Source organism: Mus pahari, chromosome 14 (assembly GCF_900095145.1).
Source record: "Mus pahari chromosome 14, PAHARI_EIJ_v1.1, whole genome shotgun sequence".
NCBI classification, from domain to species: Eukaryota; Metazoa; Chordata; class Mammalia; order Rodentia; family Muridae; genus Mus; species Mus pahari.
Window position 1 is genome coordinate 43,105,143 of NC_034603.1, and position 16,998 is coordinate 43,122,140.

Consider the following 16,998-nt stretch of genomic DNA (forward strand, 5'->3'; position numbering starts at 1 on the left):
TTTCTGTATCCATTCCTCTATTGAGGGACATCTGGGTTCTTTCCAGCTTCTGGCTATTATAAATAAAGCTGCTATGAACATAGTGGAGCATGTGTTTAAAGATTTATTTAATGTATATGAGTACACCATTGCTTTCTTCAGACACAGAAGAGGGCATCAGGCCCCATTAGAGATGGTTGTGAGCCATCATGTGGTTGCTGGGATTTGAACTCAGGACCTCTGGAAGAGCAGTCGGTGCTCTTAACCTCTGAGCCATCTCCCCAGCCCTATTTTATTTTTCAAGAGAGGGTCTCACTATGTCTATCCTTGGCTGTCCTGGAACTCACTCTATAGATCAGGCTGGCCTTGAACTCATGGAGGTCTTCCTGCTTCTGCCTCCTGAGTGCGGAGGGTAACGGTGTTGGCCACTATGCCCAGCCTTGGGAACAGAATAGCCTAACCTTGACCTCCCTCATATCCCTTTGGTTAAAGATGCTCAGTTTCAACTTTGATTGCCCAAACTTCCTGTGCTCTGGACGTCAACCCTGTTTCTCTCAAGGAACAGTTTGCCCTGAGGTTTACTTGTGGAAGGAAGGGAGCGCTCAGAAAGCAGGGAGCCCTGTACAAATGAGACTTCCTAGCTATATAATTAGGCTGAGATGCACACATCCAGTCATTACCCTTCTTTAGAACCTTTGTCATGTCATGTCTATTTCGCTCGTGTGATCTTTAGAATTGGCTTGTTGTGTTTCATAAAAAGTGTAGTTGGGCTCTTGATTGGGATTGTGTTAAATTTATAGATTCATTTAGGGAGAGCTGACAACTTTACAGTATTAAATGTTTTCATCCGCGGAAAAGGTTGCCTTGCCACTTACTTGGGCTTTCTTTTATGTCCTTAAGTAAAGGTTTATAGTTTTTTTTATATCAGTCTTGCACATTTCCTGTTAGATTTATTTTTACTTGTAAGGTTTCCTTGGTTGGTATTGTGTATAAACATTTTCTCCCAATTACATACCATAATTGATGGTTAGGAGTATAAATAAAAGGTAGAATTTTTAAATTGCTGTATGAATGACTACTTTGCTGTACTTCAACATCATTTCATTTTTATGCCAATCTACTTGGCATGTTTAGGTTAAATGATGATAACTGTACAGAGTAATCCTCTGATCCAGTATTTGCACATCTTACTTTTTAACTTCCATAGCATAGATACACATCTTATACTGTTGAGTACTAATATGTATTTAAGGTATTTACCATAGTCTTACAATATGCAGCGTGCTTTGGTCCAAGAGAGTTGCCCTATGTTCCTTAACACTAACATATTTTTCATCACAAATACACATTGACCTTTATCAAATTTTTAAAAATATCTTGGGAGAAATGACGATTTTTTTCTTAATCTGTTAATGTAAGATTTTTATAAAAATAGTTATAAATAATATTAGCCTACATATTTTTTCTATTCTCTTTTTCAAGTCTTAGAATCAGAGTATGGTCGTCTCAGAATAAACCAGGAGCTTCCTGTTTCTCTGTTCTTAAGTCCCTTATATAATGTAAGGATGCTGTGTATATCTGCCAGGCAGGCCTTATATACAAAGGGTACCCACCACAACCTTCTGACAGTCTTCCCAGTAAGAGACCATGGTCGAACAGATGGGGCTTAAAGGTAATTGCCACATTCAAACCATATATTGTTATCTAAGAGTATCTTTACTTCTAGCAGATGCCTAAAAATATCTAAAGGTAAACACTGGTAATTGCTGCTGTTGCTCTTCTTCCTCCTCCTCCTCCTCCTCCTTTTCCTCCTTTTCATCTTCCCCTTCTTTCCTTTTCTTTCTTTTTTCTTTTCTTTTCTTTTTTTTTTTTTTTGAGGCATGATTTCACTATGTAGCCCTAGATAACCTGTAACTTACTATGTAGACCAGGCTAGCCTCTGTCTCCTGAGTGCTGGTATTAGAGGTGTGTATCACCACATCCAGCTACACTTGCTTTGAGATGGTTAGAGGAAGAAAATAGACATAAATAAAAATGAATGCCAGTTACTAAACTGTTACTTCCAGTCAAACTTTGTACCTAGTGTAAGGCCAAAATAGGAATTTTCCACTTTGCAAGTTGACTCCTTTAAGAGGCTTTTCTTCTCTTGGTCTCACTAGATAGGAAGGAGAGAGTGGAGGGAAGGAGAGAAAGGGGTTGAGGAGTGGGAGGTAGTTTGAATGAGAATACCCAGTAGGCTCATATATTTAAATATTTGGTCCCCAGTTGGTAGAGCTGTTTAGAAAGATTAGGAAGTGTATCTTAGGGGCTTTGAGGTTTCAAAATTTAATGCAAGACCCAGTCTTTTGGGGGTAGGGGGTTCTGTCTCTCTCTGCCTGCTACATGCAGAGCTCTCAACAATTACTCAAGTGCCAAGCTGGTGTGCTTCCTGCCACAATGATCATGAATTAACTATAAGCAAGCCTCCAATTAAATGCTTTCTTTTATAGTTACCTTGGTCATGTCTCTTCACAGAAACAGTAACCTGTGGTGATTTTAATATGCCTGGACCAGGGAGTGGCACTTTTAGGAGGTGTGGGCTTGTTAGAGGAAGTATGTCTCTGTGGGGGTGGGCAATGAGACCCTCATCCTAACCGTGTGAGAACCACTCCTATTGGCCTTCTCCTATTGGCCTTCAGATGAAGATGTAGAACTCTCAGCTCCTCCTGCACCATGTCTGCCTGGAAGCTGCCTTTGTTCCCACCTTACTGCCCCAATTAAATGTTGTACTTATAAGAATTGTTTTTCGGGGACTGGAGAGATGGCTCAGATGGAGCAGTTAAGAATACTAACTGCTCTTCCAGAGGTCCTGATTTCAATTCTCAGCAACCACAAGGTGGCTCACAACCATCTGTAATGGGATCTGATGCCACCTTCTGGTGTGTTAGAAGACAGGGCAGTATACCCACATACATGAAATAAATAAATAAATAAATAAATAAATTTAAAAATTGCTTTGGTCATGGTGTCTGTTCACAGCAGTAAAACCCTAACATAACCCTAACTAAGACAACGAATGAGGAAGGGTGTTGTGTGACACTCTGAATCTCTAAAATCTCACCTCAGCATGGAAAACTCGTGAAAGCTAGAAGCCTAGAGTTGATCGCACAACCCACAGGCAGCTCAACAGGTTGGAGAGTGCTCCTGGAGGCAGCCCAGTGAGTCTGAGCCTCTCCCGAGCTGCAGCTGAGCTGACGTGACCACACTGTCTCTTCCCAGTCCTTCCATAGGATTACATATGCATAGGAAGGAGGGACCTAGCACCTCAGGCAGTTTCACTCACTTACTAGAGCTGCTGCTGAGTGTGCTTCCTGTGTTTAACAAGCTTCCCTGTAGGATGAGCTATTATTTTACCTCCATGGAGCATCCTGTGTTTAAGGAACTTCCCACCAAGGTGATGTTTTCCTCTGAAGAAATTGCTACACATCAGAGGTTGAGACTCAAGGAAAGAGAAATTTGGCTCTTTGTCTACTAGTTACAAGCCATATAGAAAAGCATCCTAATATAAAAAGTTAGACGTTTGTACAATATACAAAATTAAGTGAAACAGACATGACAAACTTGAAGAGCTAAAACTATAAATCTCTTGAAAGAAACTCTTCGTGCCTGGATTTGGCAGTGATTACTGGATGTGGCAATAGCATGTCCATTAAAAGAAGAAATAAACTGGATTTTATCCAGATTAAACTGTTGAGAATCAAAAGAGTATCAAAAGAATAAAAACACACCCCAGAATGGAAGCCCAAAAAATGGAAGCAAATACTTGTTAATCATTTCATCAGGGTATTAATATTCAGAGTTAATGAAGAACTCCCACAACTCAACAACAATTTTTAAAACTTCAATTAAAAAAACAAGCAAATAACTTGAATCAACATCTCCAAAGAAGATGATACACAAACAGCCAATAAACATATGAAACGATGCCTTACAACATTAATGATCAGAGAAATGCAAATCAATGCTGAGATAAGATACCACTTCACAGTCATTAGGCAGCTGTTACTCAAAAACAAAAACAGAAATGGTGGTGAAGATGTATAGAAGTGGGAACCCTTCTCATAGCCAGTGGGAATGTAAAATGATACAACCATTGTGGAAAATTGCTTGAAAGTTAGAGAATTATTGTATGGTGCAGTAATCCCACTTCTGGGTTTATACCCAAAAGAATTGAAAGTGGGATGTGAGCAGATACTTGCACACCAGTGTTTATAACAGCATTTTCCACAGTAATCACAAGTAGAAAACACATTTTCTTAGTTAGTGTCTTATTGCTGTGAAGGGACACCATGACCATGGCAACTCTTATACGTTCTTTAAACTCTTAAAACTCTCATTTCAATGGGGCTGGCTTCCAGTTTCAGAAAGTTAGTTCATTGTCATCATTGGTGGCATGCAGCGCCAGAGCAGCCTCCGGCTGAGGAACGAGCTTATGGTGGAACATAGAGTTAGATGAAGACTAAAGACTGATGATCCCCGGCCTTATAGTCTTGCTGCTTATGTATTAATAAGCGCTAGTTCTCTGGTTCAAGAACATCTTGCTGGCCAGGTTCTAGAACTTGTTAACTCTTTGTGAACCAGAAAGAAAAGAAAAAGAAGAAAGGAAGAATTCAAGCACACACATAGACATACAGAGATACACACATTCTGGCTGGGGGCCCAGCCAATCACTTGTCTCATCAACTTCACAAGTGTTCATGCATATATATATATATATATATATATATATATATATATACACACACACACACACACATATACCTACACATGTATGTATATACATACATACAGATAAACAGACATACACACACACACGCATATATAGATTTATTTGGGTGGATGGGACAGAGCCCCCAAGCCACACACATTCATGTGGTGGGCGGATGGAGCAGAGCCCAGATGCCACCACCTTATTTCTTTTGTCTCTGTCATCCTATACCTTTATAGACACAAGTTCTTTAGAAAATTATCTCATAGATAAAATTTTATACAAAAGGAAAGTTACAGAAGAATGTTGATAAGTTAAGTTCAAAGCAGTGTTTTATTCTTTTTTTTTTTTTTTTTTTTTTCGGTTTTTGGCTTTTGGCGACAGGGTTTCTCTGTGTAGCCCTGGCTGTCCTGGAACTTACTCTGTAGACCAGGCTGGCCTCGAACTCAGAAATCTGCCTGCCTCTGCCTCCCGAGTGGTGGGATTAAAGGCATGCGCCACCATGCCAGGCCACCACATTCTATTCTTGATTCTGATGTTATTACATCTTTCTGGCAAACCAACTAAAACTATCTCCTAAAACTTTCTTCCTAAAATTATTTAAATCAAATCAGGAATTCTATAAAATCATTAATTCATCTAAACAGCATTAATTCATGAAAGTTCATCTTTATGCTGATCTGCAGGAAATATGCCCAATAGGATGGGCTAAAGCCCAGGAATCATTATATTAAATAATAGTGACAAGAAAAGGCATATCATAAGTAAGAAGCAATCCTGGGATGAAGTCTCTTGGAACCTTGCCTCTCAGAGCTCACCTTTCAAAGGCCATGCAAAAAACAGTGGACCATCTCTGGAAAAGTTGCTTGCATGCCCTTAGCCTTTCCTAGATGACTCCTAACAATGCAGACAGACATGACACTGGAGAAGTAGCTGAGAGGTTTATATCCATGTCCGTGACATATTCTTCTGTAGTAATTGTTGTCTCCGAGGCTTACTGTCTCCATCTGCTAACCTAGGCCTACCCCTGGAAGTGTCTAGCCTCCATGCAGTCTAATCTAGGCCTAGGATGTTTTTAGCCTCTGAGATTTGCTGCTGAGTAAACTCACCTTTTCCAGTTCTTTCTGGATTCTGTTGGCTAGTTTAACTCAGCTGTTGCTGCTCAAACTCCTTTCCAAGCTAACTGATACAATTTGACTTCTCTTCTGACTAAAATGTTCTGCTTAGCCTACTAACATTGGCCGTCTGTCCTAATCTTCTGGCTCCTTCTCATTCTCTGGCTTGTTCTGTCTCCACCTGTTCTAGCTCTGCAACCTGTCTCTGTACAAGCGCCCTGACGAAACCCCCTCCTCTGTCCCTCTGCCATGCTCCCTCTTATGCTGCCTCTTTCCTCTGCTCTCAAGAAAGCAGATCTTTCTTTAATTCGTCACTTTGTCTGACTCTTAATTAGACATCACTTTCAAACATGGATGCTTCTTTTTACAAACTAACTTTACCTTCATTGTTTGGGATTAAAGGTATATATTAAGAGTGTGTCCGAATTCCAGCCAGATCACATAGACCTAGAAGGTCTTTGGATGTGATCAGAGCAGCATCCTTGCTGGGACTTCAAAGTGACACACTTCCTGCAACAAGGCCACTCCTACTCCAATAAGGCCATACCTTCTATTCCCTCTCTAGTAATGCTACTCCATGATTAAGCATTCAACTGTATAAGCCTATGGAGGCTATTTTTATTTAAATCACTACACACATGAATTCTACAAATACATGAATTGATAGTGAAATATTATTCAGCCATTTTTTTAAACAGTGAAATTCTGTGACATGCTGCAATAAATTAAACCTTGAAAAATTTTTATCAAGTGAAATAAGCCAAACAGACAGATATGCTCTATCCAGCAAGGCTTGGTTCTGGAAACCTGAAGAAAGCAGACATGTGTAGAGAAAAGCTGTTAGGATAGGCTCTGCTCTCGCTGATGGACAGTGTCTACTGTGCTGTAACCTGAAAACTCGGCTCATTCACTGTGTACAGCTTAAGTAGGCAGGTTATCTTGGTGGGCAGTCTCTGTAGAGGAACAATCTGGGATTACAGTCATCCAGAGGAGAAAGCTGTGTTGTCTAGTTTTTAGACAAACTATCAGCATCTTCACAGGACCAGAGGAAGGCTTTGCCAATTCCCATGGGTCTGAAGTACAGACATGTCAACAGAGCACATTCGTTCAGGACTTCATCCACTCTCCCACAATATTATATGATCCCTTTATATAAGGACCTATAATAGGGCCAGCAGGATGGCTCTGTAGTAAAGGCACTTGCCATGCAAGTCTAACAACCTGAGCTTGGTTCCTAGAACCCACAGTGGGAGGAGAGAACTAACTCCTGAAAGTTGTCCTCTGACCTCCACCTGCATGCCATGGCATATGTTACATGCTTATACACACACACATGCACAAAATAAATAAATGTTTAAAAAAAGACAGCAGCGATAGCCAGAGGTAGTGGTGCACACATTTGTTTTCAGCACTTGGGAGGCAGAGGCAGGCAGATCATTGAGTTCAAGACCTGTCTGGTCTACAGAGTGAATTCCAGACCAACACAGAGAAACCTGGCCTCAAAAGAACAAAACAAAACAAAAAGACAGCAGTGATGGTTGCACAATATGATAAATGTGCATAATCATGTACTTATAAGTGTTGTTTAATATGTATCATATAATGAAAACTTGATTGTTCCATGTTACTAGTAAGAATTATTTTGGGCTGGAGAGATGGCTCAGCAGTTAAAGAGCACTGATTGCTCTTCCGAAATCCTGAGTTCACAACCATCTGTAATTAGATCTGATGCCCTCTTCTGGGGTCTCTCAAGACAACTACAGTATACTTACATATAATAAATAAATACATCTTTTAAAAAAGGAAAAGAATTATTTCTCTCTCTCTCTCTCTCTCTCTCTCTCTCTCTCTCTCTCTCTCTCTCTCTGCGTGTGTGTGTGTGTGTGTGTGTGTGTGTGTGTGTGTGTGTGTGAGATGAATGAGATGCATGCAGATGTGTATGCTTGCATGTGCATGTAACATGGAAGCCATTAGAGGATGTCAGGTTCTCCACCTTTCTTTCTTTCTTTCTTTCTTTCTTTCTTTCTTTCTTTCTTTCTTTCTTTCTTTCTTTCTTTCGTTTTTTGTTTGTTTGTTTGTTTGTTTTTGAGACAGTTTCTCTCTGTAGCCCTTGGCTGTCCTAGAACTCACTCTGTAGACCAGGCTAGCCTCAAACTCAGAAATCCTCCTGCCTCTGCCTCCCAAGTGCTAGGATTAAAGGCGTGCACCACCACTGCCCGGCTTTTTTTTCTTTTGTAATAATAATTTAACCAGGTAGTGGTAGTTCACGCCTTTAATCCCAGCACTTGGGAGACAGAGACAGGTGGATCTCCAAGTTCAAGGACAGCCTGGTCTACAGAGTGAGTTACAGGACAGCCAGGGTTACACAGAGAAACCCTGCTTTAAAACAACCGCCCCTCAAATAATAATTTTATAAATATTATTATAAAATACCTTGGAAATAAATAAAAACATCATACACCAAAATTAACCAGTCCCAAAGTCTGAACAACTCAGTAAACTTCTATATAGTTACACTAGGCATTCAGATCTGAAGCTGTGGAGCTTCACATTAAATTTTATTATACTTTCAGGGGCTCAATGGTTAAGTTTTTCCATAGGTCCTGAGTTCAATTCCCAGCAACTACATGGCAGCTTACAAATGTCTGTAACTCAAGTTCCTGAGAATCTGACACCCTCAAACACTAATGCACATAAATTAAAAATAAATAATTTAAAAAGTATACTTTCATGCTCACTTCAGCAACACACATATTAAAATTTACACTCTCAGCCACAGTGATAGGGAATGATATTTGTTCTAATACTCAGGCAGAGACAGGAGGATCTCTCTGAGTTTGAAGCCACCCTGCTCTACTTAGTGAGATTCAAGACAGCCAGGGCTACATAGAGAACCCTGTGGCAAACAAAGTAAAAACAAAACAAAATTTATACTTTCATTATCAAATTTATTTTATGTACTTATCTACTACCACCAAAAAAAAAATCCATGCCAGAGTTGGAATATACCCTCTGTGACACATAACCAAAGAAAGATGTTTTATTCCTTTGAGGAAAGGTATATCTTGAACACGGAGCTTGCTTCCTCCCCCATCCCCTACCTCCAGTGTGGAAACCAGCAAGCTCCAGTGAGCCCTACCTGTCTCTGCTCTGATTCCGTGCTGGAACTACAGGCAGGGGCAGGACCATACCTGTTTCTGGTGTTCATATGTGCATTGGCTGAAGAGATGGCAAGTGTGTGTTCGAGTGCATGCGTGTGTGTGTGTGTGTGTGTGTGTGTGTGTGTGTGTGTGTAAGGGTACTTACGGTCAAGCCTGGCAATATAAATTCAATTCCTGGGACCCACATGTTAGTAAGAGGAAACTGACCCCTGAAAGTTGTCTTTTGCTCTCTGCATAAACACTCTGGCATACACATGACCTATTTAAGCAAATCTTAAAACAAAAACAAAAACAAAAAAAACTCTAGTTTAGTTGTAATTCCTTCTTTGACTGAAGCTACTTAAGAGAAGCTTTACTTTTTTCTTGTCATTTTTGGGGGATTTGGGGGCTTGTTGGCTTTTGGTTTTTTGAGACACATGTCTCACTGTGTAGCTTTGGCTGGCCTGAAATTCTTATATAGACCAGACTGGCCTCAGAGTCACAGAAATCCACCTGCCTCTGCCTCCTGAGTGCTGGAATTAAAGGTGTGAGCCACCACACCTAGTATCTTGTCTTTTTTGTTCTTACTTTTATTATTCATATTATACTTTATGGCATTGTGATAAAAAACATAATGTAGGTTATATAATACAATTTCTCCTCATTTGAAAATATATTTGATATTGTAAATATGTGCATTTTTATTTATATATGAGATCAAATTCGACTAAGTAAAACATCTGTGGAACTGAAGAGAGACTCGGCCACTAAGAGGCTTTGCTCTTCTTCCTTCTTTTTGGGGGGCGGGGAGGGCGTGGGGGTTGAGACAGGGTATCTCTGTGTAGTTCTGGCTGTCATAGACTTGCTTTGTAGACCATGCTGGCCTCAAACTCACAAAAATCTTTCCATCTCTGCTTCCCAAGCACTGGGAACTACAGGCGTGTGTTGCCATCGCCACCCTGCTTTTGCTGCTCTTCTGTAAGACTGGAGTTCACTTCCCAGCACCCACGCCAGTTGGATCACAAACACCTGTAACTCCAGCTCCAGGAAACCCAGCATCCTCTTCTAATCTCCATGAAACTTGTACACATTTGATGCACATATATGCATATAGGTACACATTAAAAGATTTAAAAAAAAAAATCTTTTACTGGCATTTAGGAGACTGAGGAAGGAAGGTTGTAGGTATGAGGCCTGGAGGGCTGGAGAGATGGCTCAGCAGTTAAGAGCACCGACTGCTCTTCTATAGGTCTTGAGTTCAATTCCCAGCAACCACATGGTGACTCACAACCATCTGTAATGGAATCTGATGCCCTTTTCTGGAGTGTCTGAAGACATACAACTACAGTGAACTCATATACAGGAAAAAAAAAAGGTTTGAGGCCTGTCTACGATAGGTACAAAGACATGTTGAGAAAAAACAATTGAAGCTGAGAGTAATAGCACTGCCTTTTAAGTTGGCAACAATCCCTGGGTGAATCACAGGACAGCAAGTGGTAATGTGGACAGAGAGGTGTTCGTCCTTATACAGTCTTAGACGTCACACGGAGTTCCTATGCTGCGTTTGCAAAAAGTTATTTCAAACTAAAAGGGTTTTATTATACTTCATCTTTTAAATTTATTTTTATGTTATGTGTATGAGTGTTTTGCCTACAGGTATGTATGTTCACTGTGTACATACCTGGTGCCTGTGGAAACCAGGAGAGGAATATTGTATCTCTTGGAGCTAGAGGTATAGTTAGTTGGTGGTAAGCTTCTGTGTCGGTGCTGGGAACCGAACCACTGAGCTATCTCTCCAGCCCCCGTCTATCTACTTATTGTGAGACAAGATATCACTGTATATCCCTGGCTGTTATGGAATTTACTATGTAGATAAGAGTGGCCTCAAACTCACAGAGATACCCCTGTTTCTGCCTCCCACATTCTGTGGTTAGAGGCATGCACCACCCCACTCAGCAAGTTTTTTTTTTTCAATTATTTAATTTTTGTGTGTGGTTATGTGTGTACACATTGATGTAGAAATAAGAAGACATCTTGTAGGAGTTCTCTTCCACCATCAGCTGGATGCCAGGATCAAAGTCAGGTTGCAAGTTTGGTAACAAGTGCCTTTGTGAGTTGAGCTACTAGTTGCTCCTACACACACACACACACACACACACACACACACACACACTTTTAACATTCTTAATGTAGTGTGGTGGTGGTGGTGGTGGTGTGTGTGTGTGTGTGTGTGTGTGTGTGTGTGTGTGTGTGTGTGTTATGTGCGTGTTATGTGCCTATGAGTTTGGAGAAAAAAACCGTAGTGTCTTGCTTAGGCTAACGTCTAACTGGTGGTGGTCCTATTGCTTCAGTCTCTTGATAGCTGGGATTATCATGGCTGTACCACGCCCAGATCTTCACGTTTTAAAAATTCATAATTCATATATATATATATATATATATATATATGAATGAATTAATGAGTAATGAGTATCCTATAGCTGTCTTCAGACACACCAGAAGAGGACATCAGATCCCATTACGGATGGTTGTGAGCTATCATGTAATTTCTGGGAATTGAACTCAGGACCTCTAGAAGAGCAATCAGTGCTCTTAACCCCTGAGCCATCTCTCCAACCCCCTCCCATTTTTTGTCAGTTTATTTTTAATTGTTTTTAATTAAGTATATGTTTTTGTATGTGGATATGTTCACATAAGTGCAGGTACTCATAGAGATCAGAGATGTAAGATGCCCTTGGAGCTGGAGTTAAGCATGGTTGTGATCCATCTGACATGAGCACCAAGTGAACTTGGGTCCTCTGAACCACCCTGCTGCCTTACAACTAGAATTCCAGTATATGCAATTAACTGCTCAGCCATCCCCTCAGCCTTCCTCAGTATTTTCAACATAGTGTAAACCGGAGAGCATACCTTGGTGCAAAGATTCTGTGTGTTCTATCATTCTCTACACCCAGGCTTCATTGGGACGTGTGATCCCAGCGATGATTCATTGGCATGAAGTATGCGTTAGAGTCAGACAATTAGCACTCTCTGCCCTGAGTGGGTCTCCCTGCCCCTGTGTCTCTGAGATCGGGAGGATTCTCCTGTTGGATCACATAGTGCATAGAGCCCTATGTTCACAGTGCTCTCGGCCACTTGCTGCCGTTTCAAGTACAGTGACTTCAGAGTCTTCCTGGAAATAACAGATTTCTCCGTTTTGTTTTTCCCTTCTTTCTTCACAAAGACCTGAGGATGAGATGCTTTTGAAGCAACTTTCTAGTCGTTACTCCGTGGAAAAGGACTATGATGCTCCCCTCTTCTACAGAGAAGAAGGAAACAGAAAATTCCAAGAAAAGGAGTACACAGGTGCTGCAGTGCTGTACTCTAAGGTAACGTTGGTCCAACCAGCAGTTGAACAGGCAGAAGACAGAGTCAGAGCGCAGACTCATGGCCAGTCCATTGTTTCGCTTTGGCTGGTTGGGTTGTTTAGGTTTTTTTGTTTGTTTGTTTGTTTCTTTTTCTTTATAAGTCGGATTGGATTTGGGGAAAATATAGTAGAATTCTATTGTTGATTATATTCACAAACAAAAGACAGTTTATATTTCCTGAATTTTGGCAAGATTCTTCTCATTTCCTTTAGACCCATAGTAGTAACAAGCTTATTGGCCCTTTACGAGGTATTCTCACTGAATTGTGCAGCATTTATCTGAAGAACTGATGAAAATTTTAGCTTGATACTCCTAATTTAGTGAATAGCTAGGTTTTTAGCTAGCCACCTTGCTGGCTTGCAACTAGAATGACTTTGGCTGAGCTTGGTGGCACTTGCCTTTAGTTCCAGCAAACAGGAGGCAGAAGCATGTGAATCTCTAAGTTCAAGGCCAGCCTAGTCTACATGACAAGTTCCAGCCTGGCCAGGGATATGTAGTAAGACTCTGTGTCAATAAAGTAAACAGCCAGAATGACTTAATATTGCTAAAAAAAGAAAGAAAGAAAATGAGTGGCCATAGCCTAGTCAAACTAGATTTTCTTGGTTATATGTTAACGTATTACAATTAACAACAGATACTTTATACTAACCATGACAAACTATATTTTTTAATTATTATTTTATATGGGCTTTCACCTACATTTATGTGCACTCATGTGTGCTTTGTACCCAAGGAGCCCAGAAGAGGGCATCATATCCCCTAGAACTAGAGTTACAGATTATATATGAATTCCAAAAATCAAACCCATGTCCTCTGGAAGAACAGCCAGTGTTCTTAACTGCTGAGTCATCTCTCCAGCCCAACCAAGCTAGATTTGGAAGCAGAATTGAGGCTTTTAACACTGTGTTATTCTAACTCACTTGCTTCCTTGGAACCCTGAGAAAATTCCTTCTATTGGTTTTTCAGAGATCTATATGGTCTTAAAACAAGAATATGTCAAACTCTTTTGTTGTTGTTGTTTTTTTTTTTTTCGAGACAGGGTTTCTCTGTGTAGCCCTGGCTGTCCTGGAACTCANNAANCCGCCTGCCTCTGCCTCCCAAGTGCTGGAATTAAAGGCCTGCACCACCACACCCGGCATATGTCAAACTCTTGATCTGTGATTTTATATATTAAAAGAATGGAGTGAGCCTAGAAGTTTGGCACACTCCTATGATCCAAGCTTCAGGAAGAGAAGAAGGTCAGGAGTTGAAGGCTAGTCAGTCTTAGCTTCGTAACAAGTCTGAAGCTAGCATGAGCTGTATGAGACCCCGTCTAGGAGAGGCGAAAGAAAGGTAAAGGGGTAAAAGTGAGGTGTATCTCCAAGCCAGACCACTGGCTGAACAAGCGTGATGCCCACAGTTTCTGTTCCTAGCTCTGCAGTTGAGAGAGTTGTACATGCCCTGCATCTTTAAAAGTCAATGTTCTACCCTTGGAATTAACTTTCCTAAAAATATTAAAGCTACAACATCCATTCTACAAACACGTATTTGGCTTCAGTTTTATGGCCTTTGCATGCTAAATGTTACCCCATGGAAAGTTGCTTAATGAAAACAGGTAAAAATAAGAAAGGAGGGGCTACACAGATGCTCAGGGCTCAAGAGCACTTATTGCCCTTGCAGAGACCATGGCAGGCACTAGGTCTCCCTACTGCAGGGAGCCCAAAACTCTCTTCTGGCCTCCACAGGCACCCATATTAACACATGCACACACACACATACACATAATTTTAAAAATAAAATAAATCTCTTAAAATGAGCTCTAGAATGAGTTAAACATCAGTCTGGGCTACACAAGACCTTGTCTCAGGAAGAGGAGAAATGAAGGTTTGCTGTGGATGGAGAGGGAGATGCACTTCCTATTCCATGAAGCTGCTATTTTGGTGATTACGGTGCTTTGCAATTTTATAGAGAGCTGCTATTTTCTTTCTTTTAAAGTAATGCTTGTTGTTTTGACTGTAAAAGTAATAAATGTTACTTTGGAAAATATAGAGAAGTATAAAGAGTAAAAAAAAAAAGTCATAACCAGTGGAGTACTGTTAACATCTTTGTTCTATGCGGCCAGCCAGAGCTTTCCTGTAGAATGTGTTTTTCTTTTACAAAATTGGGATAATGCTGCACTTACTGTTTTGTAACCCACTCTTTCCCTTCACGATTTATTGTACCCATTTTCTCACAGTATTAAATTTTCAGCTTCAAGTAATTTTCCATAGCTAACTCTGTGTTCTGTTACAGAGAAGAAATGTACTTAATTTAAGATCTAATATTGGCATATTATTTGGCATTATGATGCTATAATAAGCATCTTTCTGTATAAATATTTTTATGTACAACCAACGTTTTGTTTGGGATGAATTAGCAGAAGAGTAAAGTGCTGGGTCAGGCCTCTGAGTGATGCTGGCTTGTTCTCCAGGAAAGGACTAGTTAACATCCATTCTGAAAGAATGTGGGAATGCTCATTTCTTAAGCAACACTGGTTATTATTGCATACTATTATTTTGTTAGTATTGTACATTTATTTAGGGGGATAGGAAATATGCTCATATAGTTAAATTTCAAGAGTTGCAAAAATATATAGTGTGGTTTCTTTTCCTGTCCCCTAGTTTAACCTCACTTCCAGCCCCATACAGTACCTTGTTAAATATACTGTATATAAGGCATATGTAGGTAAATAAAGACAGCCTAGTATAGTGGCATTAACCTCCGGTTACTTGAGAACTGCTCTTGCAGAGAACATGACTTTGGCTCTAAAAGCCTTCCTGTAATTCCAGCTCCAAGGGATCCAGTGCCCCTGGCATCCTTGGGTACTTCACTCACATGTGCACACATACACATTTTTTTTTTAATCTTAGGAACTCCAAGTGGGCCAGTGAGACAGCTCCATATATAAAGGCAGTTATGCAAAGGCCTGGATGACATGAGTTCAAGGCCAGGCAGTGGTGGCGCACACCTTTAATCCCAGCACTTGGGAGGCAGAGGCAGGTGAATTTCTGAGTTCGAGGCCAGCCAGTACTACACAGAGAAACCCTGTCTCGAAAAACCGAGAGAGAGAGAGAGAGAGAGAGAGAGAGAGAGAGAGAGAGATCCGTTTACACTGAACTTCTTGGTGGCAAAGGCCTATAAGCTACTTGGAAAATTGAGGCAGCAGGATCATAAATTCAAGGTGAGTCTGGGTGAACTGGCAGAAGTGGCAGAAGCTGTATCTGACACTGCTGTATTCTTTATTTCCTCATTGATCTTCAGAGGTTTGCTAACGGGAAGTACGTGGAACAGAAGGTTCAGTATTTTTTTTTCCCAATTCTACTCAGTCTTTAGTAGTAGATCCCTCATTATCTGAGATGCAAAGTCCCATTTATTCCTGTGACCAGCTCGTTGTTTTTCAGGGAGTATCTCATTCAAGGCCTAACACTGAGGACATTTCACTGTGCTATGCCAATCGCTCTGCAGCGCTCTTCCATCTGGGTCAGTATGAAGTGAGTATTGAAGAACCTGGTGTCCTGCCTGTGGCTTCAGTGGAAAATGAGCTTCTTTCTGTTCTTCTGCACACATTGAAATTAGCTAGCTTGGAAACAGGTATCTACCCAGACCCGTTCTTCTGACTCATGTCACCTCTTATAGGTGACCACAAAGAATAGTGTCAGTTGACAAGAAAAAGCTATGTCATATTCCACAGTGCATGGACTTATTCCAATAGGCCAGCACTTCTGTGTCCGTATCAGCTAGATGTGCTGCTAATGGAATTTTAGATTCCAAATGTGTCCAGATATTACCTCATTCATTTGTTTCTTCTAAATAAGCCAGGAACAAAGACTGGAAAGATGGCTTGGTGGCTCTTCCAGAGGCTAGGTTTGATTCCCAGCCCCAACATGGCAGCTCACAATAGGCTGTAACTTAATTTCCAAGGGGTCCGACTTCCTGTTCTGGCCTCTACAGGCAGAAAGCACAGACATACATGCAGGCAAAACACATAAACATAATTGAAAGAAGATATTAAATAATAGCCCACGCTTGAGCTTATCCCTCTGAAGATACAGCTCTTCTGAAGTCATCATGGGCAGTGTGAAAGTAAAGATGCCCAGCCCCGCCCTGGGGCATCAGTGAGGTAGCTAACTGTAAGTGGCTTTCTTCTCATCCCCTAACTGCTGCAACATCATCAACTGTGATGTCCGTGGATTTTAAGTTAGGAACTGACAAAGATTAGATCTATGGCCAGGCACTAGTGCACGCCTTTAATCCCAGCATTCAGGAGGCAGAGGCAGTGGATCTCTGTCAGTTTGAGTTTACAGAGGGAGTCTAGGCAGCCAGGGCTATATAGAGAAATTCTATCTGGAAAGAATAAACAAATCAGATCTGTATTTCAGTAAGATACCTATGAGCTGTCTGACATGGGTGATAGAGGTCCTTAAGGACAGGAAAGTATTCCACGTGTGTGCATTTTATAGAAATTGGTTACACACTGGAGTTAAGGACTGTTGGAATAGTTGAATATTCACACTCAGTGCCCTTCAAATCAAATAGAACAAGGATCTATCTGGGCATGGTGATGCACAGCTAGAAGACTGAGGCATGCTATG

At 40.8% G+C, this 16,998-nt stretch overlaps 1 protein-coding gene across 2 annotated transcripts in view; it reads left to right on the plus strand.

Moving 5' to 3' along the window:
- The window catches only part of Smyd4 (SET and MYND domain containing 4), a 45,429-nt gene that overhangs the window by 13,639 nt on the left and 14,792 nt on the right, over positions 1-16,998 (plus strand). Inside the window, exons 3-4 of one of the 2 annotated variants that reach the window (XM_021213489.2) lie at positions 12,205-12,349; positions 15,808-15,897. In XM_021213489.2, coding sequence (XP_021069148.1) covers positions 12,205-12,349; positions 15,808-15,897 — 235 coding nt within the window. The remainder of the gene's footprint in view (positions 1-12,204; positions 12,350-15,807; positions 15,898-16,998) is intronic. The other variant, XM_021213490.2, reaches the window with a different exon arrangement.